This window comes from Balearica regulorum, chromosome 9 (assembly GCF_011004875.1).
Source record: "Balearica regulorum gibbericeps isolate bBalReg1 chromosome 9, bBalReg1.pri, whole genome shotgun sequence".
In the NCBI taxonomy this organism is placed as follows: domain Eukaryota; kingdom Metazoa; phylum Chordata; class Aves; order Gruiformes; family Gruidae; genus Balearica; species Balearica regulorum.
In genome coordinates this window covers 4,514,593-4,541,707 of record NC_046192.1, presented here as the reverse complement: position 1 = coordinate 4,541,707, position 27,115 = coordinate 4,514,593, and the positions used below count along the sequence as shown (strand labels likewise).

At 45.3% G+C, this 27,115-nt stretch overlaps 1 protein-coding gene across 3 annotated transcripts in view; it reads left to right on the top strand.

Annotated features, from left to right (window-relative positions):
- The window catches only part of ARHGEF4 (Rho guanine nucleotide exchange factor 4), a 221,747-nt gene that overhangs the window by 186,051 nt on the left and 8,581 nt on the right, over positions 1–27,115 (top strand). For 2 of the 3 annotated variants that reach the window (XM_075760875.1, XM_075760876.1), the window contains 2 exons: positions 23,439–23,618; positions 26,287–26,481. In XM_075760875.1, coding sequence (XP_075616990.1) covers positions 23,439–23,618; positions 26,287–26,481 — 375 coding nt within the window. Of the gene's footprint in view, positions 1–5,698; positions 6,313–23,438; positions 23,619–26,286; positions 26,482–27,115 lie in introns of those variants that run through there. The other variant, XM_075760877.1, reaches the window with a different exon arrangement.

Sequence of the window (27,115 nt, the reverse complement as noted above, 5' to 3'; positions counted from 1 at the left end):
CTGTTGCCACCCTGTCTGTTCATCAGCTCTGTAACAAGAGTGTCATCTTCTATTCTGACCACTTTCTAGCTATTGCATTCAAGCTGTTAACCTTGCCAGGTCTCTAAGATGCAACGTTTCCTTTCCTATCCATCCACCTTACCATCTTTATTTCAGAGCATTGTTAATACAGCATCCTTTGTTCTGCCTGTGTCCAATCTTGTATTGAAAAGATTCATTTTCCTAGGCTGGCACATGGGTTGTGCCAGCCGGTCTTTGCATGTCTCTGCTTGTTCCTTGCCTCCACCACATCCATCATAACATGCTTAGTTTTGTTTACCAGGCCATTCCTGTCTGTATCCCTTACCTGTCATATGTCATCAGTATTGAAAAAGAATTTTCCACCTTCAGTCAAACCCAAATGCATGCCCAGCTCTAGCCCAATCCTGGAAATGTGTCATCATCTGTGTGTGATGCTGGAAGCTCCCTTGCTTCGACTCACAGAAGCGCGTGGGATGTGTTGTGTCGATACGTGGCTCACAGCAGCAACGTGCTTCCTCCGACACTGGAGCTCTAGGCCATGACAATAATTCCCAGATGCTTCAAACATGTTAATACTTCTTCTTGCTGTTCTTGAAAATAAAACTTGCTTTAGGAGAACTTAGGGAGATTTTCTAACTTTAGCGGAGTCTGAAAGCAGAAGTCTGGTTGCTAAGCAGATTCTGTCTCTTTTATTGTTGTTGCCAGGGGTGGCCCACCTAAATGGCTGCTTTTCTTGCACTGTACAATGTGGCTATGTCTTAATCTGTGCACTACACAAAAAACTGTCAAGCCAAGTTTCTTTCCATTGATAATTATCTCATGAATCTTAGTACTCAAGCAAGAGAACAACTTGTAACATTTTGGCAGTATTACATGAGTAAACTATCCAAGGAAGTACTGGCTGTAAAAGCTGTGTGGGCTTAAACCATGCAGTACTAGCTAGAGAAACATGCAGTGGGAGTAACTGTGCTCTAGTAACACAGTGTTACACACTGTAAAATTCAGAGCAAATTGTGGGCCTTTGACAGACTGTTTTCCATTTTAGAAATATATGATTATATGCACTTTAAGAAGCTGTACTTGTTCTGATGTTTTCTGGCCATGGCTCCATAGTGAATTCCATCCTTTTGGGAGGTGTTAGCTGCAGTTGTTACTGAGGGTTTGTTCAAAGCATAACAGGGTTGACAGTTGCTTAGTTTGGATGCCAAGAAAAGTGTGATAGTGGGATATTTGGGAGTTAAGGAAACTTGGTTTTCATGGATTGATTTGCAGGTAGCAATGCTTGCCCTTCTCACGATTTCATTCTTGGTCCTTGTTTTCAGTTGCTGAACTGAAAACTGAGTAGAAATTTGTCCACTGAATGTCCACTCAGAGCCTGGATTCTTCTCTGAAAGATGCATTTGAAATTTGTCTATTACCCCAATGTTATTAGGTAGAAGTATTTTCATCACTCTATTAAAAAAATAAAAACTAATAGAGGCTTCTTACCTGAGAAGCTCTTCAACAGCTCTGTGTTATGAAAAGGACAATAATAATTTGGTCGTTATTCTGTCAAAGAAAAGTTAAAGGAGGGAAAAACCAGTTATATGGATCAAGGCAAAATTTGTTACTGTGGCTGTTGAACTGTTGAAGGCTTCTGCATGTGCTGGACATGTTCTCTTTCTGTGTAGTTCTGTATACACAGCATCCCAAAAACCAGTGATGCCAACTAGAGGGACAGGGAAGTTCATGTTTGTGTCTTTGGCTTCATTGGTGTAAAAAGAGAGAATAATGCTACCTCATAAGATACCTAGTTAGGAACATCTTAGGAAAACCTGTAAGGAAGTTAGTATTTGCATGCTCAGTGCTGGGTTTGTATGGTACGCAAAACTCTGTTGAACAGAGGCGGCAAACCCACGACTGACTGATTTGCCTATGCTCTGTGCTTTCCACAGAGAATGGGGCAGCGCGGCTGGGGCAAAAAGTATGCGTCTGTGCATGGAATAGGCCTAATCCAGGCTCAATTCTAGCACCACTCCTTCTGTCTTTGTTACTTGTTAATATTTTGACACATTTTTCACGTAGCTGGAGAGGGGGTGTTGATAAATGACCCAGTAAGAGTGTTCTTTTTTCCTCTAGTGATTTTTAGAGGACAGTTTATTTGTACCTACAATATTAACGCGTCCTTGGCTTTAAGAGGAGTTGAATTGCATTGTGTGTCTTGTACTTGTAGCAAGCACATCCCTGTTTGTGTTAAGTCAAGTATAGGAAGTCCTGGAAATATGCTTTAGCATGATATCTAGCTTTACTACTCAGAGCCTTGCTTTCCAAGTCTGCTCTCTTGTGAAAGAGGGGAAAAGTATCTTTCTGTTTCTGCTTTATCTAATATTAGACTGGGGGTTCTTGAATAACTTACTCTCTGAAGGCTTGTGTGCTCCTGTGACTGCAGTGTGGCTTTGGGAGCCATTAGGCCTTCGAGGCTGCCCCGTGCTCACCACTTGCACTGTTTGAGTGGCAGCGTTATTCCCTTAGTGCAGTCCTGGTTGAGGATGGCTTTTAGAGGAAGGATTGGACATAAGTTATTACAATTGAAAATTACATTCCAATGAAGATTGTGCAACACTTACTTGAAATATGGTCCCTCAGTGATAGTAATACAAACTATATCCCACTCTACAACAAGCTGCAAGGTAAAACCTTCAGTTATTTCATCCCTCGCTGATGCCACCTACCACAGGAGCACATCTGATCAGTGAGGAATAAGAATGAGGCTTTATTTCTGTCATAGAAAAATGCCATGTGGTGTTTAGCAGCATGTGGCAGGAGCTGGAGAGGGCCCCCCTCCTCTGCAAGCACGTTGAGTTGTCATGGAAGTAACTCCGCCACGGACAAACTCTGTGAAGGACTGTGTGAGGGGATTCACTGCATGGGGGTGAAAACAAAAGCCAGGTCACAGCTAGAGTCACGCTGCAGTTTTTGTCCTTGTCAAGATCAGTTTCTACTCATGCTTGCTTATTTACTGTGGGGTCAGAAGGGTAACTGCAACTTGACATTGCTTGTGTAATGCTCCAAGATGTACACAAGGTAAACACGTTGTATGTGTCCACGCAATGTAGTACAGGAGGGCACTTAGGCCTGTACATCAGAAAAGCAAATGAACATAGCTGTGGCTTAGGATGTTTATCTTAGAGACAGCTCCAACAAAGTTAGGTGAAAATGCTCCCTCTGTTACAATTTTGTATCTTTTTTTTTTTTCTGTATTTTCATCTTGGTATCTGTTTCCTCCCAACTTCTCCTTCCAAGCAGTCTCAGAGCAGTGCCCAAGAAGTTAACTACTTTCCCCTTTAAGATGTCTTTATAGATATTAAGTCAAACTTTCTGTGCTTTCATGTTCAAGTGCTTGAGCATGTTCATGAGTGGCAAAGATTTTTAGGAGATTGCTAGAGAGTTACATCATCATGGATTTTAGAAATGGCCCGGTATCCTGTGGCACCAACAGTATACCTCTGCCACCCTGACTCACCAGCGTGTGTCTTGGTGGGTCACTGTAGTTTATTTCTTTTCAGCGTAACCAAGTGACTAGAGAAGATGGTAGTGCAGGTTTCAAAGAAGCGTATGTGATCGTGCTTCCCATTCACCATGATTAGCTTCTCCTGAAGATTTGCATCCCTCCTAAATACTGTTCAGTGGCTTATGCCCAAACTCAATCTGTTTGTGAAATGCCTTCAAAATCAGACAATATTTGCAGAATGCCCAGGAATTGAAGAATGCAATGATAAGTCAACTGTGGACTTGAAGAAATTCCATTAAATTGAAGTCTGCAAGCTTAGGGACCTAAGTATCATGCAGGGAGAATTGTTTTTTCAAAGCCATTAAGTGAATGCAGGCCAAAAACTCAAAACTACCTGGGAGCTTGGGCAGCCTATGGGTCCCAGTAGTTTGCTCCATATGAGAAGTTCTGCTTGTCAGGTCTTGAAGCTAGACTGAGAGCACAAGCCCTTGTCCTACGCATTATCCCCCTTGTTCTATATTTAGGCTAGAGACAAAGAGATCTGCAGGATCTTTAAGTTCAGAAACCAGCAAACTGAAATAATTCTAGACTTGACTTTTATAATGCCAAAAAAGTCAGATATCTTAAATGTTACGGAAGCATAAGGAGACAGTGGAAGTTGTTTGACTGCTTAGCACTTTCTATATAACCCCTGCTGAGGTTAGCACAATTTGGGGGGAAAAAAAAAAACAACCAAAAACCAAAAAACCAAAAAAACCCCCAACAAAAGAAAAAGTACCCAGCCAGACTACAACTCTTAAACCTGTTCCCGTTTAAGTCTCTCACCTACTGTGTTCCAGGATACATACAGGAGATATACAGATTTTCAAGAAACATTATGGACATTGATGTGCTAACACCTGAAAAAAGACACTTTTTTTAATATGCGTTCTCTCAACTGTGAGAGCAGCTGAGTGCGTTCTGTTCGTACCCACAGCATGTGGCTGCTCCCTCATTGCCCTTCCCAGAGATGGATTCTACCACAGGTGTTTAGCAGTCAGCATGTTTAAGGGGGGAGCCATGACTTCTGGTTCCTGCTCCTAGGAATGTGTGTGTATAGATCTATGCGTGTTGGTTTTTTTTATTTTTTTTTATTTTTTTTATTCCCCCATGTTTGAACCTATTGGGTAAAGTGCAGAGTCATCCTCTTTGCACCTAGCTCCATGTACTAGCTACTGTATCCTAGCCCTAGCTCCTGGGGCTGGATTGACCTTTCTCAGTTTCATGAGGGGGTGTGTGTGGGGTGAGCATGTGAGAACTGGAAGATGTTGTACTACCTCCTGTCAATGACGGTCCTGAACTCTGGGTCCTCCCTTTCCTGGGGAATGCTGTTACTGTCAGCTGTTGAGTAAAAGGTAGGTTCTGCTTTGCTGGCTAGAGGCAAGAGAAGGGCTCTGGCTGCAGTCAAAGAGCCTGTTTGCGACAGGTGATCTCCAAGAACCATCCCTGACCTTTCCGAGGACGAGTGCCTTTTCAGCCTGATCATGATCATACATTGGTGGGAGCTATGCTTAGGCTAGGGCATCTGTGAGTGTACCCCAGGCAGCTTGATGCTTGGTGAACTTCACAGTCCAGCAGGAAAATGTTAAGTTCATAAAAGCACGCTTAGGGTTCTGCAGAGCTGATGAGAGGTTTTCTGGTTGCAGAGATTTGGGGTTTAAGTGCCTCAGTCCCATGGAGGCGTTGGCAGAGAAAGCCAAGTTCTTTAGACATTCTGGCTCCAGGATCCTGCCAGGAAGTGGACGGCAGAGTCAAACAGGAGCCACTTCTCCTGGACCCCCAGTCAAAGGGCTGCATCTGCCCCTGTCCTCCTTGCAAACACCCAGCAGCTTGTTGCACACTCAGGTGTGCAGGAAGCCGTGTATGCTCTCACCATGCCCTTGTACTGTTGCACGGCCAGCTTTCCCCAACCCTACCCAGAGCAGTGGGATTTGCCTTCTGGCAGGACTTGTTTGTATTGCTGGCACGCTTTTAAGTGCGGGTGGAAGGATTTAAAAAAGCAGCCGCCTAATCCACTCCTGACCCTCCTTAAAAGCCTCCCCTGCACACCGCCACGTCGGGCTGGCGCTTGCCGCGTTGCTAAGGCCTGCATGTATCCTGGAGACGGCGCCCAGCAAATAGCTGAGCCGCTCTCTGGAAAGCCAATATCGCAGCCCGGATTGCAGTGCTCCGGCACGCTCAGGCTTTCTGCAAGAAGGAATTAAATGTCTTCCTTCTGCTAAAGCAATGGCGACGGTTCCTTCGGCAAAGATGATGTGGAAACCCACGGATGTGCTGATAAGCATCCCCCTGAGATAAGGGGGTGGGCAGGGGGACGTTTTGGCACACGTGCTGTGCGGGACCAGCAATGGCTGTGTTGAACCATTTAGACTTCTGCTTTTGAGAGCTGCAAAACAGCTTTTGTTTGCAGCCCTCTGCCCCCATCTGTGCCCCTGCTGTGGGCTGGACAGCGGTCACTGAAGAAGCCTGCTTTTTTTTTTTTTTTGCCTTTTTTTTTTGCTTTTTCTTTTCTTTTTTTTCCTTTTTTGGGGGCTGAAGCCATGGCAAAGGTCCCCGACCGAAGCAGGCACAAATGGAGTGCACTTCACACTTTCCTCCGCTGCAACATGAACCCGGAGACCCAGCGGGTAGTGGTCTTTGTCATCCTGCTCTTCCTCATCATCGTCAACGTGGTGCTGATGTTTCTTTTGGCATTTCACTGAAGGACTGCCGGTAGTGGTGTGGTGCATGAGGGTTTCCAGGACTGGGCGACAAATCAGCAGGTCAGCTTGTCGTTGTCTGCCTCTGGTCTGCTTGTCTGCTGTTAACGGTAACTGTGTGTCTCAGAGTATCCCTCCTTTGTTTTTTTAATGGTCACCTTCCCCACCCTGCTCCCCTCACTCTCCTCCTGTCATCACCTGTGCCTTGCAGTTGGATCACCGTTAAACCAGAGAAAGGGAAAGAGGTAACAGAGCCAACCTGCTTAATCATAGCTGCTCTCCGTGGCACTAATCAACCTCGATTCCTAACGATGACAATACTGTGCCTATACGTAGCACTTCTCAGCCCTGGAGAAGCCCGAAGTGCTGCTGCTTTGTTCACAGAGGGACAATCATCCTATAATGAGCCCTTACGCAAGGACCTGCTACATGTAAACACCTGCTGTAAAAAGCTGAACCCCATAATGCCTCCGTTGCTCTGCCATTGTGAACATCGCGCTGTGCGGTGGCATGAGTAATGCCCAATTAGCCAAAGTGATTGATCAATAGAGTGCATCAGGAATTTGGGTTGAATAAACACTGCAGCAGTATGGAAGGAGTGTTTTGTTGGCTTTTATCCTGTTTCCTTTACTAAATCTCAGTGCTTATCTGCTACGTATATTAAAATGGTTGGCAGAATCACAGCACAGGACACTGCTTGCAGGCCACGTGTTTCTCACTGGCCAGCAGTAGCCATGCACAGTGGAGAAGCGACTCAAGGAGTGTTCCTGTAGGCCTGTTAGGAGGGAAGGGCAGCAAAGCAGTGTGCTCGCTCCAGGCCTGTTCACCTCGATGATGTTTTATCAGCGGCCCTGTACATCACAGCACTTCCAGGCTTGGGCACTGGGACCTCAATGGAGCAACCCTCTACTCGATGGAATTGAAGGAGGCCGATTCCTGGAGGAAGACAGACTGGAAAGGAAGCCACGGTGCACCCTTCTTAATGACACTGCTTGCATTTGTGCTGGAGACTGTGCAAAATATCCAAGCCCTTAAAATTCAGCAGGATCCTTCATTTTGTGTGTTAGGTAATCTGCATTTTAAATACAGCTTTCATGAGGGCAGTCCATTTTCTGGCACTAATGGTTGAAGTTACTGCAGTCCTTTCGGACTTGAATGCTTATGGCTCCTGGAGTCCTAATGTTGAGAAAGGCCGGATGGTGATGTTGTCTCTGTCGTCATGAGTGATGTACTCTGTACCAGTTATTTATGTGATTGTGTGTATTACATTAGTGTTGTACAAAACCATGAAATGAAATTTGTACTTGCTGAGCTCCTTTCTGTTACATCTGAGTATGAAACATCCTTTTCCGTGAGAGAGGAGAGTCTCTTGCAGTCCTGGGTGTGGGGCAGCAGCAGGTCCCAGTGCTCTGCGCTTTTCTGGGAATTTCTTATGTACATGAACAGTTTTGAATTATTAAAAATCTCAAACTAGGCTATTGCCTGTATTAGCTAGGCATTGTGATAAACAGTCACTGGAATTATCCAGTATATGTTGTTTTCTGGAGTTACCATTTTAAAAAACCCCACCAAACCTCAGCACACAACACTGGCTTTCAAACAAATCAGTTTTCTCTCCCCTCTAAACTTTACCTGTGGTCTCAGTTACAGCTGGAATCAGAACTTCATGGCGTAAGTTGGAAAAAAGATTGTTTATTGGAAAGGACAAGTGAAAGATGTGAAAGCATAGGTCAGTCTTCAAATGACAGATGGGGGACCAAAGTATGGCTTTGGGGTCATAGGTGTTAGTGACAAAAAGCTTTTGGCAGCTACTCGTGAGGGCAGATCATGCACAAGGTTTGCGCAGGCTCTGAAAGAGCTCGAGCGTTCAGAAGCTCTCACCCCTCATCCGGTAGGTGAGTGTTTTGCTCTCGAAAGCAATGGGAGCCATAACAGACTTCAGCATCATGGCAGCCCCTGCAATGTGTTTGAACTGTCAGTTATTGCTGTCTTACCTGCTCTGTATCTTGAAATAGTGCAGAACATGTCTGATGTTAGATGAGAACTGTGGTTATTCACAGGGTCTGCACGTATACGTGTTGCTCTGGAGAGTATCCAGTAGGTCAACTCCATTCATAATCCAAATGTTTGGCTCAACACTTAAGCCATGCAGGGCAGCTGGTAAACTGAGCACAAGTATCTGCCAGCCATGACTGATCTGAGAGTCATAAAGCGACTCGTGCTCTTGTCTAGCTCAGCGTCATGTCACTGAAATGCTCCTTGGGTGGCTTTTGTCACTGAACTGGAGACTGTAGCTGCCTATTAGACTCTGCCTAGAAAGGTACTGCAGGGAAGTTTTTAAGGAACTTCTTTTTATTTAGTGCCCTGCAAAATTGATTCGGTAGCTGAAACTGGTCTTGGGGTGATGAAGTAATTCACCCTCGGCTAGCTGCTGCTTGCTCAGTCTGGTGAAGCCCTATTCCAGCTGCTTGCTAAAGGACTCTCCTGGGTTTGGAAGGGATTGAATACCAAACCTGGTGATGATGGGCTCCTGGGGCAGGCACAGCCCTGCTGTGAGCAGGCAAGTGTTCCCCGAATGCTACAAACTCCTCTTTCCCTTCTCTCTCTGGCCCACTTTTACCACATCTACACCATACCTGGTGTAGTGTCCTTATTTCCGAAAAGGTCCCTTTGCCCAGCTACAGCAGCTGTGTCTGTGGGAGCCACAGCCATTTGCCTTTGCCTCTTTGACACGTGAAAGCTTGTGCAGAAGCAGCCAGTGTATGTAATGGGAGGTGGAGGAGTGTCTTGCTAACAGCTGATCCAGTGCCTCAAAATGCTCACTGCCTGGCACTAGAGAGAAAAAGTAAGTCTCAGGAATAACATGAGTCTGAGCAGTTAATGCCTCTGAGGTACAGAGCTGCCACATTGCTTCCCGCAGAGCAGCTTTCCTCTCTGGGAAATGTTGCAGTTAAGGACCCGAGACTTCCCCAGAAGGAGAATACCTACCTGCTGCTAGAGAAATAAAGCAAAAGAACTGTTTTCTTCAAGAGCTATGGGGAGTCCAGGACAGTGAGGGACCACCTGGAAGAAAAGTACATTATAGAAAAAGGTAACCCCACCACCAGTGAAATTGCCTTCCCCTTCCCTGTCTGGGGCAATTTGCATTACCCTTGCATGAGGCAATTTCACCAGATTGGTACCAGAATAATTGGGAGCAAAAAAAAGTAGAAATGTTCTCGCATTTAAAAATTCTGATAATACGAATTGCAAGATTACAAAGTACTCCTTGGAGATGTGTTATAACACTGCCTGCTGCAGGTGTTAATGACAGTTGCTAAGAGCCTGGGAACACTTTTCCTCTTAATAGTTAATGTTAGGTGAATTTTAATTTTCTCGTTCCACTACTTATCTGTTTGATACCTAACTAATCCTGAAGTGTCTGTGTTGAGTTTTGTTATGGGGAACCCAGTGTTTTTCTCCTTCAGCTGGAAACTGCGGTGACATATAAGCATTAATCAGTATGATATTAGTTGTGACTCGTTCAAGCCTGCCTCCGATTTTGGCTGAAGAAGCTGCAATGGCTGATAAAGCCCAGGAAAAATAAAGCTATTGAATGATCCCTGAATCATGTGCAGGAGCTGTAGATGGCAATAGAAAGGAGAGACCTTTTGGCCTTTCCGTCAACAAAGTTGGCTTTTTTTCTTTGCTTTCAGTGCAGTTATGTGACACAAGAGACGGGTGCTCTGCAGGGAAGCTGTGATTGCCTGCCCTGCAGTCATCTGAGCATCAGGCTCTGCCATGGCACTTGGGCCACAGCCCCAGGGAGGGAGCAGCACGGCCAGGAAAGGAGCCACGCGGTCACTGCTTCTCTGCAAAGCACTTGGGGTGCCCGTTACCCACTGTGCTCTCTGCTCCTGCTCCTGCTGTGGACCAGGTCATGTCAGCCCAGGTACTTTTGTGGCAGCTGGACTCCTCCTCCTCCTCCTTCCTGGGTGGAGAGTAAGAGCTGTGCCTCCTCTCTTTTCCCCTGTGGTGCAGGTGTACTCCAGCTGCGTGGCCAAGCCGTGTGCAGGGATGGGGCAGGGTACAGCTTCCCCAGCCCTGCAAGGGTAGTTTCTGTTGCCCCTGTGTAGAGCAAGTTCACCAGAACATTTAACAGGCAAGAGCTTTATTCTGCTACTGCTTTACTTTGAGCCTTGCAAATGCAAAGAGCATCTATGAACAGGAGTGAGACCAAATCATCATTTCCAAAGGGAGATCTGGGCTTTAGATTGTATCTTTACTTAATTTGTTCTCCCAGGCTAAACTCATTTCTGTGGTGATATGTGGTATCTGCTGTCTTTGTGATTTATTCTTGGAATCTAAGGCATGAGCTTGCCAGATAAGAAACACAGTAAGTATTTAGGATGATACCATCAACAATTACTTCTAATTAATGCTTCCAGTGTTTTGATTTAAAGAAGAAAAAAAAACCAACACAACAACAAAAGAAATCCCATTACAGACAGTAAAGAAAGATTTTAAGAGGGGGAGTGCTTGTTATTTGTGCCATGTCACTGGGCTTGTTAACTACAGAATGTGCTGGGAACTCTGGAATAAAATTATGTCTTATTTGAACTTTGTTCTTTGGCTGGGATTACTCCAGGCATCTCTGTGGCTGTCACATGTGGTGCACCCACTCTGTGTCTGTGTTTGGCAGTGGTGGAAGTGGGACTCAAAGCGGTAGCATGGATCTGTTGAAGGCCCACAATGGCGTTCTCTATCCTGTTGCACGCCAGCAAGCCTTCTGCACTGGTAATTGATAAGACTGATAAATCAGCTCAGCTATGCTGGTAATGCTAAAAGAAAAATGTCTCCCCATGTACCAAGAGGATGTTGTTGAATCTCTCAGCAGAGGAGTCAGTCAGGTATAAAGGACCACAGAGAGGGAAATTTGGGAGTTTGCTCTCCCTTGCAGCTGACCAGCTGATCTGGCCCCTCTGGAATGCGGGCCTGGTGCAGGGCTTTGGTCTGATAAAACCCACTGCAGCACCAAGGTCCCATGTCTTCCCCTTCTCCCTCCAGGGAGGAAGACCCTAGTGCAGTCCCTTCCAGCATGCTTTTCCCTCCAGAGAGCACCAGTTTCACGTTGGGCACCTGAATCTCTGTTGTCCCTTGGTGGCAGAGGAAGTAGAGTCTCCACCAGCTGAGGGAACAGGGTCTGCCTTCACCCCTCTTCCTTCCTGCTAGCAGCTGCTATCCAGAGCAGGCTGCTGGGTAAAGCCAAGGTGACACAGGGCATGGAGCCAAACACCATAGTATCCACACTTAAAAATCTTGCGCTTGTTTGGTGTTGCATCCATTTAGGATATCAACACAAGAATGGAATTAGTATGTTATCTTCTACTAAGCTGTGCTGGTTGTAGTGACCACTGTACAGGGGCAGTACATGAATGTTATTTATAGGCCCAGTGTCTGTAGCCTTTGTGGTAATGTGGCTCAGAACTGCATCCAGTAGAGCTGGATTTGACTGCTTGTGGTTGTTTTGAATCATGATCTTGTCCAGTCTTGGCATGTTGAGTGTCTGCAGACTTGTGGAAACTTTGTATGGAAATACAAATACTGTATATAGGCATCACATGTGAATCTAAAGAGCTACACCAGGATCTCTCAGCAGCAGCCTAACACAGCTTTCTTCACCTCACCAAATGAAATAGTTCCAGCAGGAGATTAAGAAAAGACGGGCTGCTAAGGAGTCATGACTTAGTATTTTTAGTTTCCCAATTCACACCTGTAGCACCCAGGAGTGGGGATTTGTTATATTAAATTCTACTAAGACTGTCTAATTATGGAGTGAGAAGATTTCCACTAGACACCAAGAGAGGAGAGCCAGGGACTGCAGTATCCCATTGCTGCCTGACTTACCACAATGTGCTCTGCACTGAGCTGCTTTTGCAAAAATACTTTGTCATACTGAAAAGCCTATGGCCACTATGGGAGGGTTGTGTGGGGAGTCGAGGCAACTAAAATGAGGACCTATGGGGAACAGGTGATGTGTTGATCTTTTCCTATTTGGACTAAAGAAGCCGTATTCTGCAGAAGGAACAACAGGTGCTTTGGTCTCCTGTAGTTAGAGGGCTTGTTTGCAATGTGGTCTTGGAAACTCTTGTGTGAGGCTTTAGCTTTGTTTAGGCCATTAGGTCTCTTAATCCAGATGATGTGAAGTTGAAACGAATTATTAAAATGGATATATTCAAAGATCCCAGCAACCTGCTTCTTGAATAAATCTTTACCTAGCACAGGACACTTGCAATATGAAAAGGTTAGTGTTTTCTTTCTTTTTCTTTTTTTTTCTTTTTTCTTTTTTGAGTGTACTTAGCTTGAAGAACCTTCTGTAGGGACTACAAAAGAAATGACTCATTTTTTATATTTATATGCACTAACCAAAAACAAAGGCTAGGCAGCCTCCTTTGCCTGACAGTGAGACTTTATCAAGGTTTTTGTTCTTTTGTTTCTATCTGATACTCAGATTTTCCTCTGCCTCATTTTCAAAGAAAAGGATAGACAGCAATTCAGAGTTCAGTGAAGAAAGGATCTAAACCAGCATTTGTGCACTGGGAGAGAGAGCATCCGAAAGGTGTAGGGGGTGGAAATCCAAAGTCTTGGGTCACCAAAAACCTGCAGGGTTTCTTTCTCAGGAGAAGGTGAAGAAAGGAAATAGATACTCAACTGTGCATGCTTCTCTGGAGGCAGGGAGACCATCTTGAGAGCTAGGTCATGGAAATTGCTAAACAATCGCTGTTGGCCCAGCATGTCTGCCAGCACCTACCAGTTTTGTACAGACTTTGGCACAGTGCTGTTAATCCAAGGGAGATGTTTTCATAGGAGATAGGAGCAATAAAAATCATTTGAGCGTGTTCTTTGCAGTGTGTTCCATTAAAATTAAATCATGTACACACATGAAAAGGAAAACTGTGTGCTGTATTTCTGGCTTACTGCCTGCTGTGAGCCCAAAGAGATGCTGACCTTTTGATGATTCAGAGCAGTTTGCTAGCAATGCAGTTTGTATCTGCTTTACAATGTTTTCTTTAACCTTATTTGTAAAACAAATTTAGATTAATTTGCCTTCAAGCTATAACTGATTCTGTAACTTGGTGTATCTTTTGGGGGAAGGGAATAGCAACAGTCAACGGGTGGAGAGCTCTGGGCACTGCGTGCTTCCCTTTCCTTTTCTTCTGCAAAGAGCCAGGATGCAACATTTATCCTCAATAAATCCCTGTGTTGAATGAGCTGCAGCTGAACTGTTGTGGATATGTTGTCCTGGGGGATCTGTACAGTATAGTCCTCACTTGTCCAAAGAAATAATGGTGAAAGAGGAAGCAAAAAAGGAGGTAGAAAGAAAAAAAAAAATCTCAAAATTAAGTCATGGAAGAGGCAGTGGAATCAGGAGCTGTCCTGCAGAGAGGGAAAAGGATGGGAAGTGTCCTAAGGGGATGTGCTGGTGGGAGTGCACAGAGGAAGGGTAGTACTGCAGGCAGCAGCAGGAGGAGAATGGGGCAAGTTGATAGCATCAGTGATGTAACAATGTGTTAATGTAACATTAAGTAAAATTTTCTAAAGAAAATAGTTTCTATTTGGGTGTCTGAGAAACAGTAGTGTGAAAAAGATGCATGACCAATCACTTTTCAATGTGAGAACAACCAAACAGAGATATCCTGGGCGCTTTCCATTCCCAGTTTGTACAGTTAAAATCAAGTAATCAGAAAATGTAAAAATTGCATTAACCAGGTGTGCTTCATATTCTGCAGTAAACATAGACTTCAAAACTGTTGGTGAGGTGAAGAGTCAGTCAGTCAGACACAGTTTTCATCTACAGCCAAACTGGAACCAGAAACTAGAAACTGTAGATGTGTGAGCCCTAGGTCAAAATCTTGTTCAAACCTGAGAGTTCAACCCCAGGCCTCACTCCTTTCCAGTCTTTGAAACCAAAGAAAATAGGGTAAGAGTGTGTGGCTGATTTCCAGGTGCAGTTACGGCACCAGCCCAGTAAACCCTGTTACAACCCCCTGAGTAGTTGTGTGCATCCACCTCCAGCCGCTGCAGTCAGAGCTGCCGGCCACGGGACATGGAGCCTGTGCTGAACCAGGAGAGAGGGGCTCAGCGCTCCTCAAAGCACCCCTGAGTACCTGGAAAGGGGGGTAAAAAGTGCAATTCTGTCAGAGATCTGGGCTGTTTGGGGTAAATGGGACTACGGCGCTTGGGCCCTACCTTATCCTGGAGTGACAGGTGCCACAAACTGGGAGAGGTATAAGGAATGGGTTAGCCAAAAGTTAAAGATAGTTAAACTACTTTTAAGCCTTCGAGTATTTCAAGCTCCTTAAGCCACTTTAAGGCTTTAGATGGGTTTAAAATGCTTAAAACACTTTAAGGCCTTAGATGAGTTTAAGCTGTTTAAGCTGATTTAGAGCTTTGGAATGACTTAAGTTCTCTGGCTTTGAGTGCTTAAGGAGTTTTTGAGGTCCTTTGCGCTCTTAATTGTAAAGGCCTTTCTGGACATTTTGAGTGAGGATGTGGCGCACACACACTCCTGAAACCTGCGCTCAGGGACTCTCTCTCCCTTAAAACCTCCCAGGCAACGTCTGAGCAGTCGGGTTTCCCTGGGTACACTTTCATCCTCCCTTTTTTGGGAGAAAGAAAAAAAAAAAAAAGGCCAGGAGTTGGACATCCCTGGGGTAGGGATGAATGGCTACTCCAGGTCTGTGGACTGATCTTCCTCCATGTGCCTGGCGAGTGTTGCGTGGGTAGGATACAGTGTGTGGGATCTCTCATGTTGAAGCTGTGTGGAAGTGCTACACTTACCTCTGCCTGAGGAATTCCAGCCAGGAGGATGACAGCCCTGTCCCAAAGGACATCCTAATGTCCTTGTAATTACTGTGTTGGTAATTGCTAATTTTCCATCTGAACGAGAGTGTTGCTGTACCTCGGGGAACATGCCTGTCCCTGTCAAGTTAACATTTTTAGGGCTTGCCATTTTCAAGAAGTATTTGTGGGTAATATGAATTGTCAACATTTCTTTTGTGGGTTTTTTACTACCCTAATGTCCGAAGACCAGCTCTGTAGGGCCAGCTGGTAACACTTGTGTCTGCGACTTTGGGTAACTGCTCAGGGATAGACGCAAGTATTGCCTGGCTTTCTCCCTTGTGTGCCTTCCCAGGTATGTTTAAGATCCTTGATGGACTGTATCCAGATACAATGTGTTTAAATGGCTTTGAAGGACATGCATTTGCTTAATCTCTTTTTAAATCATCTATGTGTTTGGCTCTGTCACATCCTGTAGCATAGCTTAATTATGCACCACAGGGAAAAAGTACTGCTTTTGTACTACGCTTCTTGCCTGGCACCCATCGGCCTCGCATTGCAAATAACCACGTTGTAAGCCTTCATCTCGTGGCCACCCTGCATCCACCTTTCCCTATTGCAGCTTCAAGGCCTGTTTAGCTTGTACTGGCCTAGAAACTCTTCCCACTTTCGATTCGTGCTGCTCTTTGTGCCTTGCCTAGTTCTCCTCTTCCTTCTCTCTTTCTGAGTCATTCCTTACATTCAGACTTCCTGACCCTGATGGAGCAGGCCAATGTTTTCTTAAATCTGTCTGCAGAGACGTTCCTGAGGAGCAGCTCATTTAGTCAGTCATTTGAGATTGCTTCTGTTGCATTTGTCAGCATAGAATTTCATTTGCCATTTTGTCACCCTGTCACTCAACAATTGTATCTGCTCGTTTAGAAAGAGTGAAAATATATTTCACTTATACCAGAAAATAAATGTCTTAGACATAAGTTTAAGTAAGTATCCTCTGGAAATTTGTATGAAGGGTTAAAATGAAAGCTACTTTACAGCTTTACTCACTGTAAGCACTACCAGCAACTGCAACATTTAACTATAAAGTGTGATACCAAAAAACCTTTTGCAGAGTACTTACAGGTTTGAGAAAGGCTTTACTCCTGTTGTTTCTTTATGCCAAAGGTTAAGGATGTTAGTTCCCAAAATTAGCAGATTCCCTTGACATTCAGGTCACGGGAGAGTGATGGCTGGGGTGCTGAAGGCACTGGCAGCTGAGTAGGTGTCCTCCTCAGCTACAAGTAACTATCCCCGCTCTTTGATAAGAACTTTCCTGGCCTATTTCAGCCAGAAGTAAAATGGTCTAAAGCAATTTCAGTTGATTTGTTTTGCATTATAATAATCAGCTCCCATATCTTAGGTGAGGAACTGAGAACTTCTTGCATCACTCTGAAGTTTGAAAAAACACATTTAACTGGACTCAGATGGACATGTACTTGGCATGCTTTCTCACGCTGTACTCTTCACACGCAGGTTGAAATAACATGGAGCACAGCTCTGCCGCCTCCGCTTTCTACAAGGGTTGCTTCCCTCCTCCTTAGCACTTGATAAAAGGAGCTTTCAAAGCTTCTCCTTGCCTGCTGCGGGGGGACCCTCCTCCTCTTCCCATCTGTTTAAACCACTTCTGAGGGGGAATCAGGACTCAGATGATACAAATAAAAAGGAATAATGTAATTAATGCCAGTCAGAATGGTTTTGTGGAAAATAGTTCTTACCAAATAAATATGATGACAAATTTTGAATGCTTGGTAAATGGAGGCAGCTGTACTAGATGTCACATGAGGAGTTTGACTATAGGCACTGATTAAAAAAGCAGCACTCTAGAATATCAGCATAGCACACTGGATTAAGGTCTTGGTTGACTGACATCTCAGATTTGTTAAGGAGAATCACTGTCAAATTAAAATATTTTGAATGGAGATCTGCAGTGTTTGGTAAATGCCTGAGTGTCCTCCACTATCCTAAATCTGCGCTGAAAAACTATGCAGCTGACACAGTAGGCAAAAGGGCAACGAATGCCGAGGGCACGGCTTGACTGGGGGCATGGGGTGCAGGTCTGTGCTTCTGAAGCAGTGAATGCAACCCACTGACCACGTGGGCTTGTGTTACCCTGAAACATATAGACAGAGGAGTGGCAAGAAGCAATGAAGTGTTTGCTGTGGCTGTGGAGCTGTGGCAGTGGTTCTGGCACCCTGCAGCCAGGCAGCAAGTCTTAACTAGCCCAAATTCCTCCCCGGCAGAGAAGGGAGACAGGACCCCCAGGCGCTTGGTTAATTCATCATGCCAAGATAGATGCCCAAGCTGAACCCTTTCCTGCGGTGCCTGTCACTCCACAAAGCAGAGATGCTCCGTAAAGACAATCACGTAACTCGTTCAGACTAAATGCCTGCTGTTCAGATGACAGAAGCTCTATAAGATAAATTTAATCTCTGCTGTCCATCTTTAAATGGTGAAGCTAAAAGTTTTGAGAGGAAGCAAAGGCAGGCTGTCAGCATGATTTGAAAACTATCCCGTGGGTTCAGTTTGAGGGAGAGGCTAGCTGGCTTCTACCCACATTCAGAAAAAATAAGTATTTGTGTGAATGAGGCACTACTTTGGGGCAAGAGTGGAAGTAAATTTATTCTTTAATTCCTCTGCTGCACTTTGCATTAGAGAAAGCAGAAGAAAAGCTCTGGAAGCAAAGTGATGGGTGAAGGAACTGGAGCTGGTGGGGGGTGTGCTTTGCCTCTGGGGTCAGGACTGCTGCAGGATTTAAATGTTTGATGTGCTGACCCAGTTCAGCCTCAGTCTGTAAAGCACAAGTTCTGAGGGGGCCAAGCAACAAACCAGGCTTCACACCAACCATTTCAGTTCACCAGGAAAAGTTTGAGTTCAGGTGCTCTTCATGGAAGGTGTCTCTTTTAGGGTCACAGAGCTGAAAAGTAAATTCTGTTTTATTGGCACCTTCTCCCTGAACTGCCCTGTTCCCAGTATATTCCAATGCTCCTGGGTTTGTTTTTTAGCTCTGTATGATCCAGTGTACTTGGCATTATCAACAGAAAGCTATTCAAATTTTATTCAGATAAAACCGAGTAGCTCAAAGATAAATATTTCCTAAAGGCATCTTCATCCCTCCTTCTGTAAGTTGTCAAGATCTTTTATCTCTCTTCATATTGCCTGGAGCTCCTGTCAGAACAAGACCAGGACAGACGAGGTAATTATGTCAAGGTGTCCAGCCTGAGACAAACAGGGACCGAGTAGCTGGCGTGCAAACAAGCCCACAGATGAGGGCGTTGGCACGCCAGATCTGTTTGCCCACGTGTAATGGACTTAATTTGGGGCAGCTCTATGTGACAGCCCTGGCTGGCAGCCTGTGCAGAGGCATTGTTTGGAGGAGTAATGCAGCAATCCTCCCCACTCCATCTTTCTGTGGTATGTTGAGCAACCTGCACGAGCACTGTTTTACCAGTGCCTTCCCTTAGCATCTGCCGTGTTTGTAAATGAGCAGCGAGGCTGTAGCTGCATGGGCAGTAGGAAAAGCAGCTGCAGATGCATAGAAGTGCCAATGCAACATTACAGCTGCAGTCAATTTTCAGTTTCAAAGCATCAGTGTTGGTACTGCCTTTGGGTTGCAAACACTGCTGTCTACAAACTTAAATGTTGTTATAAACAAAGAAAAATAGCCAATTTTTTTTGTTTTTACTGCTGCCAGCTGCAGTAGCTAGAGCAGCTGTGGGGTGGCTGGGTTTGCATTCTCTGTCTTCTAATGTTTCTCTTCTAGAGACTGGTTCGGGGCTCTCCAAGAACATGTACTGAGTTGACCTTGATGTTACAAAGTCAGCACATAAATGTTGTTTCATATGGAAATTAATAGGTGTTTTTCAAACCTTGCTTTAATTGCGAAGATCACAACCTGTGGTAAGATGAGCCTTTTGAGCCTAGGATCTGCCATGCTTGGAAATGGTGAGCATTCCCTTTAATACATGCTTCTCTGGAAGATAAGCAGCTCCCACAGTATAGCTGGTTGATCGTGCCATGCCATTTTGCAGAAAACCTTTTCAGCTATTGGTGTGTTTTATCCTTCCTGGGACAGGGAGTGAGAGTCCTAACCCTTTTTTCCCCAGTAACAGTATGCTCCTCCGAGATGACGCTGCAGCGTGCTCTGCCCCAGCTGGAGCAGCTCATCAGGCGGTACCGTAGGTGCTTCTGTGCCGTGGAAATGTCAGTCCTGGCTCAGAGCTACCCTTTGGTATTTGCTCTGGAAAAAGGATCTGGTATTTCTGCATCAACCTAGGAATTGGACTGGATACAATTGAAAAAAATAGTGTAAGGTACAGACTGATGCAGATTGAGGGCTAACAGAAAAATGAGCACTAACAGAAAAATGAGCACTGAGCATGGTGATTATCACTTTTCAGTATTTGTGCCTGCTCCCTTGCCCCCCCATCCCCACTGTACGAGCACAGGCTGAAGTGGTGCAGGGAGGAGACTGGAGAGCCTGTCACCCTGCAGTTGTGGAGGTCTTGCAAGTGCTGCTCTACTAAATTAGCTGAGACAATCCAAATCATATATAAAGTATTTTTTTCCTCTTTATTTCTTGCTTTATTCCATATTGGTCATTCCTCCCTACAAACTTGGTGTTTGGTGTCAATCAAATCCTGGCCTGTTACTTTGGGTATCATCTTAGTCACACCTTTCTTTGCACAAGAACTGTCTGTGGTGGTGGCTTGTCTGCTTGCCTGTGCCCTTATGGCACAAATCGGTTGTGACTTTTTGTATTTGGCAAATCATATTCCCAGTATGGCTGTTGTTGAATAGAGAAAATTTAAGATATTAATGATAGCGGATGGATTAAAATACCAGCTGAGGATTCACTAGCCAGTCACATGGCTTTTGGTGACTGAGAAGAACCATGTGGCTCTGTCCCCTTGTGAGCTGAGTGTATCAACCCTAACATGTTGTTAATGCTAGGTCAGGCTTGGTCTCCTGTGTTCTCATCAAGACACTGAGATCTGACAGCTTGGTACTGTAAGGTATTAATGCCTTTGCATCATCAGTGCTCTGCTTGTGTGATCATCAAAATGCTACAGAGGAAGTCTGTTTAGTTTCTCCAGTCGTGGTGTGTGCACCAGCTACCACGTCATACTCAGAGCACTAATTCAGAGTGACATATTTAAGCACACAGCAAAGGTATTTTATCTTCGAAATAGCCATGTTCTTTATGTGCTGGTCACAATTTGTGTGTTGAAAAGCCCACTGAATGCCACTTTTACTAAAGATTTATTAGCATATGCCCGTTTCCTGAGCAACAGCGAGCCCTTACACACAGGAATACATAACTCAGCGTCGTATGGCAGCAGCTCCGGTGTGACCTGGTGGTAGGGCTTACCTAAGTGCAGGTGACTCCCCAACAGTCTGTGTGAGGTCAGCATTAATGGGCTTCTGTCTATAGGGGTGGCCAGGCACCCAGCTCCAGTCACCCCGTCACCCTGTTACTGCTCTTCTCTCCCTGAGAAGAGAGAGCTGGGCTCAGCTTGTGGTCCACACAGTCACTAGTCGCTGAAGTTGGACTGCTAGAGGAAATGGATGGGTTGTGCACAGGCAGATTGCTCAAAGCACCAGCAGAGCTCTTTTCTGAGAGTGGCTAACATCTGCCGTCATCCACAGCCCAGCTGTTGTTCTGTAACTGAAGTCTGATAGCTGATTTTGGAAAAATATACACTTTCACATCCACTCTGTTCCCTATTCTAGTCATCACTACTTTATGTTAGAAAGCTAAAACCTTTAAGTTTCTAGAAGCCTCACAAGAATTACAAGTGTTTAAAAAACATGAACAAAGGGTTTATTCATAATGCTGAGTATGCTTCAAGCTTGTCAAACTCTATGCAATATGCCTGTTAAGTGAACTATGCGTAAAAATCTCTAGCAGCTGTATGCTTTAACTTTCAAGCCAAATATCCTTTCCCTCCACAGCTCATTTGGACAAATACCTGCCATTTGACTGGGTGTAGCTGCTTCTGCTGTATGGTGCATTCATCACTATCTTTTGATGTTTGTTTTTCTGAGACTAATGATACTACTTCTCTACTTGCCTTGTGATCAAAGCCTGTCCTTGCTATAGGAGCTTAGACTAGTGAGAGTCCATTTAAGACTCATGGATGATTTTCCCGTCGTGCCACTGGCCAGCTGTAGAACAGCAGCATGTCCCTTACATTCCCTGCTTGCTGGGCCTCACCACAGCAACTGCTGTGAAGAGCAGAAACCTGCAGTAAGGACGCTGTGGTGGTGCAGCGGAGGGCAGCTGAGACAAGGTAGTATGGGGAGTGCCGAGACACTGGCCATGTGGAGAAGTGGGAACCTCTCCTCCTCTCCTTCCCCATCATCCTGTTCATTTTGTTAAAATGAAACCACTGCATTAAGCTGTTTCTGGTTCAGTGAAGGGGCATTTGCTATCCAAAGGCATACTATATTTGAGTTTTCTTTCAAATTAATCATAGAATGTCCTGAGTTGGAAGGGACCCATAAGGATCATCGAGTGCAGCTCCTGGCTCCACACAGGACCAGCTGAATCAGAGCATACGACTGAGAGCGTTATCCAGACGCTTCTTGAACTCAGTCAAGCTCAGTGCTGTGACCTCTTCCCTGGGGAGCCTGTTCCAGTGCCCGACCACCCTCTCAGTGCGGAACCTTTTCCTGATATCCAACCTAAACCTCCTCCATCGCAGCTTCATGCCGTTCCCTCGGGTTCTGTCACTGGTCACCAGAGGGAGATCAGCGCCTGTCCCTTCGTTCCCCCTCGTGAGGAAGCTGTAGGCCACGATGAGGTCTCCCCTCAGTCTCCTCTTCCCTAGGCTGAACAAACCAAGGGACTTCAGCCTCTCCTCATACGTCTTCCCCTCTAGAGCCTTCACCATCTTTGTTGCCCTTCTTTGAACACTCTCCAATAGTTTTATGTCCTTTTTGTACTGTGGTGCCCAAAATTGCACACAGTACTCGAGGTGAGGCCGCACCAGCGCAGTGTAGAGTGGGACAATCACTTCCCTAGACTGGCTAGCAGTGCCGTGCTTGATGCACCCCAGGATGCACCAATGCCTCTAACTCTCTCCTGATTTCCTATATGCATGATTATCCTAACATTCTTTTACAACATGCATCTTTCTTCTTGGGGCAGTGGCAAAAATAGTAACTTAGAGCAGTAGATAACTGTGTGACCGAGCAACCTAAGGTGCCCAGCATGGATGACGTGCATTATGTGGCTGTGGTGATATTGCTGCAATGTTGTGAGATGTCCCATGGACAGTGGCGTTTGTACACCTTTTCTTTCTACCTCCTGCCTCGTGGACTGCTCTTTTAGTTGTCTTCCCAGAATTTATCATTGCGTCATTTTCCTGGAGAAAAACAGGGCTTCGCTGCCACTCCAGAATGGCAAAGTCCTTTTTAGCAGGACTCCAATATACATACTGCCTTCTTGGCGAAATCCTTGGTATTCGGACAGTCCTAGTCATGCTCAGGCCCTGAGAAGCCTGTGCGTGTACTCTGTAGTTGTTGAAATTCAAAGGAGACTCTGACATGATAAACCTGTGGGCATCAGGCGACACTCCTGTTGTGACAAATACACCACTGCACTGTAGCTAAGGTATGAATGGTTGAGAATGGCATCAGGCAGGTACAGACGCAATCATCGCTGTGTTCAAGAGCCCCCTCACAGCCTCTAGCCATGCGTGTTGGGTTTTTTGTTTGTTTTGGGTTTTTTCATTGTTGGGGGTCCTTTTTTCCCTAGAGTAGACCCTCTATGGGACATGTGGTAAATAACCATTGTCCCTCAGCATAATTACTTAAACTCTCCGGGAGACTTATTTTAAGCAGCTTAAGTGCTAAGTTTAACCACCTTAAAGACTTAAGGCTCTATCCATCCTAGACTACCTCTGAGGCCTCAGAATACTTTCTGCTCTGAAGTATGTCTCTAAACATTGATGCTTAAGGTTTTATTTCAAGGCTTTCCAAATCAGGGCTGCACTGGCAGCACACGAGCACCTTCCACCAAAAACGCACCACTGAACCTTGTTTACTGGCTGACACAAAGTCACCAGTAAGAAATTCTAGAGCATCGAATTTATGTTCTTTATGGTAGTAAATGCACTGCGTCCAAGTGGTTCTGAATGCATGCTATTGAGAGCAAGATGAATTGAAGCAACTGCCAGATTAGCACCAACTCCTTTTCACATTGCTCATGGGGAGTAAACAGTATCAACACTCGTTTGGCTCAGCAGCAATGGTGCCAAAGCTGCAGCCACGTTGGCTGACTGTGCTGCTTTCTTGGGGGGAGCTGACAGTTTGACTCGCTCTATCCACAGCTCATCAGTGATGGCAGTGTGGTGTATGCAGAAGCCCTCTGGGACCATGTCACGATGGATGACCAAGAGCTGGGATTCAAGGCTGGCGATGTCATTGAAGTAATGGACGCCACCAACAAGGAGTGGTGGTGGGGGAGGATCCTGGACAGTGAAGGCTGGTTTCCAGCCAGCTTTGTACGGGTAAGAGCTTGATGTTTCTTTATGCCTCTCCATTAGCACCAAGTGTTTGTTCTTTTTCTCCAGGTTTAGCGTTCTGTAGTGACTCCTGAGCACTTTCACTGCTAGAGATAGCTGGTTCAATGTGTCTTGTTACTATTCCTCTACACATGGCTACGGTACATCAGGCCCTCCTGGCTGAGTTGCCACTGGTGTGGAGAAGTCCCTCTTTACATGAGTAAATCAGGGCAAGGGTGGTTCAGTTCCAGACTCTGGAGCTAAGCTGAGCTGTGCCAGCTGGGCAGCTGCCCTGCATGGTGATTTGCAGCCTGGGCTCCTGCTTACCCATATATTAACTAGTTTATGCCCAAGCACGCAGCATCCCCTTCAGGAACAAGCAACAAATACTCGCCTAGAGGAATCCCAGGTGCAGCTGGCAGAGGTTTTCACTGTAGTATCCACTTTGGACAGTGTGGATGACCACCGCACCAAATACAGCTTTCTCCATCTGGAGCTGGGTGCAGTGCAATGCCACGTCCCAAAGTATGCAACCACCTGACTCACGCACACGCTTTCCCTTAGCCCTGGAGTTTTAAAAACAGGCTACGACCCAGCACTATATTCCAGGGATTTAAAAATGGATGAGAAAACCACAAAAAAATGTCTTGGTGGTCATGTGGGACGACTGAGGAGGGGGAGATATGAAATGCTAATGCTTGTGGGCCAAGGCTCTCCCCCGGTGCCAGCTACAAAGACCATACAGAAATAGCTATATAGAACAGTCCAGATAGTCCCAGCTGCGTACTGCAGAGGTTGGATTGATTTCCACCAGAGCATTCTGAAACGCATCTGAATTCTCTGTGCAAGTAGGGGGTAAAACAAGAGTCTGGGTAACTGCTGTGCACTCCTTCCTGCTGTGAGGAGAAAGGCTTTTTTCCTTTCTTTGGGCCGTGGATGCCTGACTCTGCTTTCACCATTTCAGGGCAGGCTCCTCAGTACTGCAAAGGCAATTAGGTGCCTCAGGGCAGAGGTTCTCAGCCCTTTAGCTCTTTATCCAGGTCACTTCAGATCACAAGTGACCCAAAACCAGGTGAAGCATGAAAGGAGGTGATGTGAGGTGATCTGGTGTCTGTAGCAAAAGTCCTTGGAGAAGTGGGGCAGACAGTGCTATAAAAGTTTTGAAATGCTTTGTTATAGATTGCAGGAGACAGTCTCAGCTGGATAACTATTACAAACAGTGGATGTTTTCCCAAGTAGGATTACTAGGACCAAGCTCTCAGTGCTGGTGGGGATGGAACTGCTTTTTTTGCAGTCAAAACACAGGCCTTTTTTTCTTTCACGTTACTGATAAGTTGTTGCCCTGGCTGGCAAAAACCAGCAACAGTATTTCAGGGGAAAGCAGACTAATGCTAGCCATTAGGGATGCAGAGTAACAAGTTCTTTTAGCAGAGTAATTACAACAGTTACTCAAACATCTGAGTGAAGATTTCTGGCTAATTATCACTGGGTCTCCAGCTTACTGCTGGGAGAGCTGGTATGTTTGGGGACTTGGATAAATCTGCAGGTGTCTCAGTTACTCCACACAAGTTTCGGGCCAAGGTCTGAGTTTAAGACTAGTCAATGGTGTTCTGCTCAAAGTGAAGGAAAACCAAGACTGCACATCTTGAGGGCTTCACCAGCTGTAAACAGTGAGTAAATGTAATCTATGCTTATGTTGACAAGGGATGGCTATACACTGTTTGTATATGTAGATATACGTGCATCAAGCGGTAAGTAAGCCTGACTAGAAGAAACTACATTAAAAGTTTAAAACAGTTCTGTGTCATTGTACTAAAAATGCCTATAGTTACATGTGTTCCTAATTCAGTGTTTTTCACTTCTCTGTGCTGTGTACAAAATATCCCCATGGGCACTCTAAGAGCTCCAATACTACTACATAAAATAAAGTTTATAAGTGAAATGCACAGATAATTGCCTGCTAGTAACTAAGGTACTTTGCTGTTGTTGACAGTATACTTACTAGGACAGAGTGCCTACAAAACGGTGGTGTTTTTCTCTGCTCATGCTGTGCTGCCATCTGATGGGCGCTATGAAGGAACCAGGAGTTTCACATGCAGCCCTGTAACGTAATGCCATTCCTTACCACATTGTATGCCCACTGGCATCTATATCTGCTTTTATATTAACAATAAATTCTCTTTAAATAATCTTGGGGAAGCAGACACTGAGAGGCCATCTGTTATTTATAGTATGAGAACAACAGTAAAGCTATACAAAAAAAGCAAGTGTTTACTGGTTTCCTCCCTCCTTCCCTAAGCACCCCCTCACAAGTACCTAAGCAGATTTCATTTGATAAACCATGTCCTGTCCTGATTTTGTATGTATTCTTCCCGGACAACTCTCTATCATTCCTGTGAGTTCTGTCCACAAGAGATGCCTGCTAAAAACCACCCATGTCACACAGCAGGAGCAGCTGCCATGTGGCTTGAAAGCACCCTCCCAAACTGACTATCTGGCCTTAGCTTCCCCAAGGGGAAAATATGTTTACAGGTAATACACACGTAGCAGTCCTCTTCACTCCTTAGCCTAGCTCAGTCTTGTCTGCCATTCAATCAACTGTCCCAAACTTCTTTTCCTTGGAAGAGTTGTTTTTAGCAATACAAATGGTGAACATCTTGTGTGTCTGGCACAGCTCCGAGTAAACCAGGATGAACCCATGGAAGATTATCCCCTGAAGGTAGAGGGTGGCAAAGAGGACGACTCCAGCAGTGGCACCCGCCGCTTTGGGATGGGGCAGACCACCAAAGATCAAATGAGAACCAACGTCATCAATGAGATCATAAGCACGGAGAGAGACTACATCAAGCATCTGAAGGATATTTGTGAGGTAACGGAATAAAGGGGAAGTGAATGCAAGAACTTGTCTGAAGGCTGATAGAGTGTGTCCCATTCTTGCCCAGAGAGTGACCCTAAGCAGGTAACTTTTCTTTTCTGAAAATGAGACTGTATTTCCGTCAGAGCCTGCTCTGCCAAGTGGTGTTGCATGCTCAGAAAACAGAAGACAATTCATTACAGCAATATCCCCAGTGCCTCTGTATTTGGAGCACCCACTTGGGCTCTGATTAAATGGAATTAATAGAATTTCCCAAGCTAGAGACAAGTAAATGTCTAGCATTACTGTCCTCTTTAATGTATGTTCTGAAGTAATATAATCAGCAACTCCAGCCTTCAGGCAAGTCATGCTCAGATCAAAACAACTGGGGGATGTTCAGCCAATTAGGTCTTTTACTTGCAAATATGCTGAGTATTGCAACACCTCTTCCAGAAGAGACATGCTGTCATCTGCACCGGGGTAAAGGAAGGTAATTGGTAAGAGTTTTGCAGGAACATAGTTGTTCCCTGAAATGACAGAAAAATTTCTTCTGCCGCCTTCCAGGAGAGCCAGCTGGGGCCCAGCAGCGCACACTTAGCAAACAAGCCTTTCCTCCTGCAGTGTCCCCCCACATTCTTTGTGCCCTCCT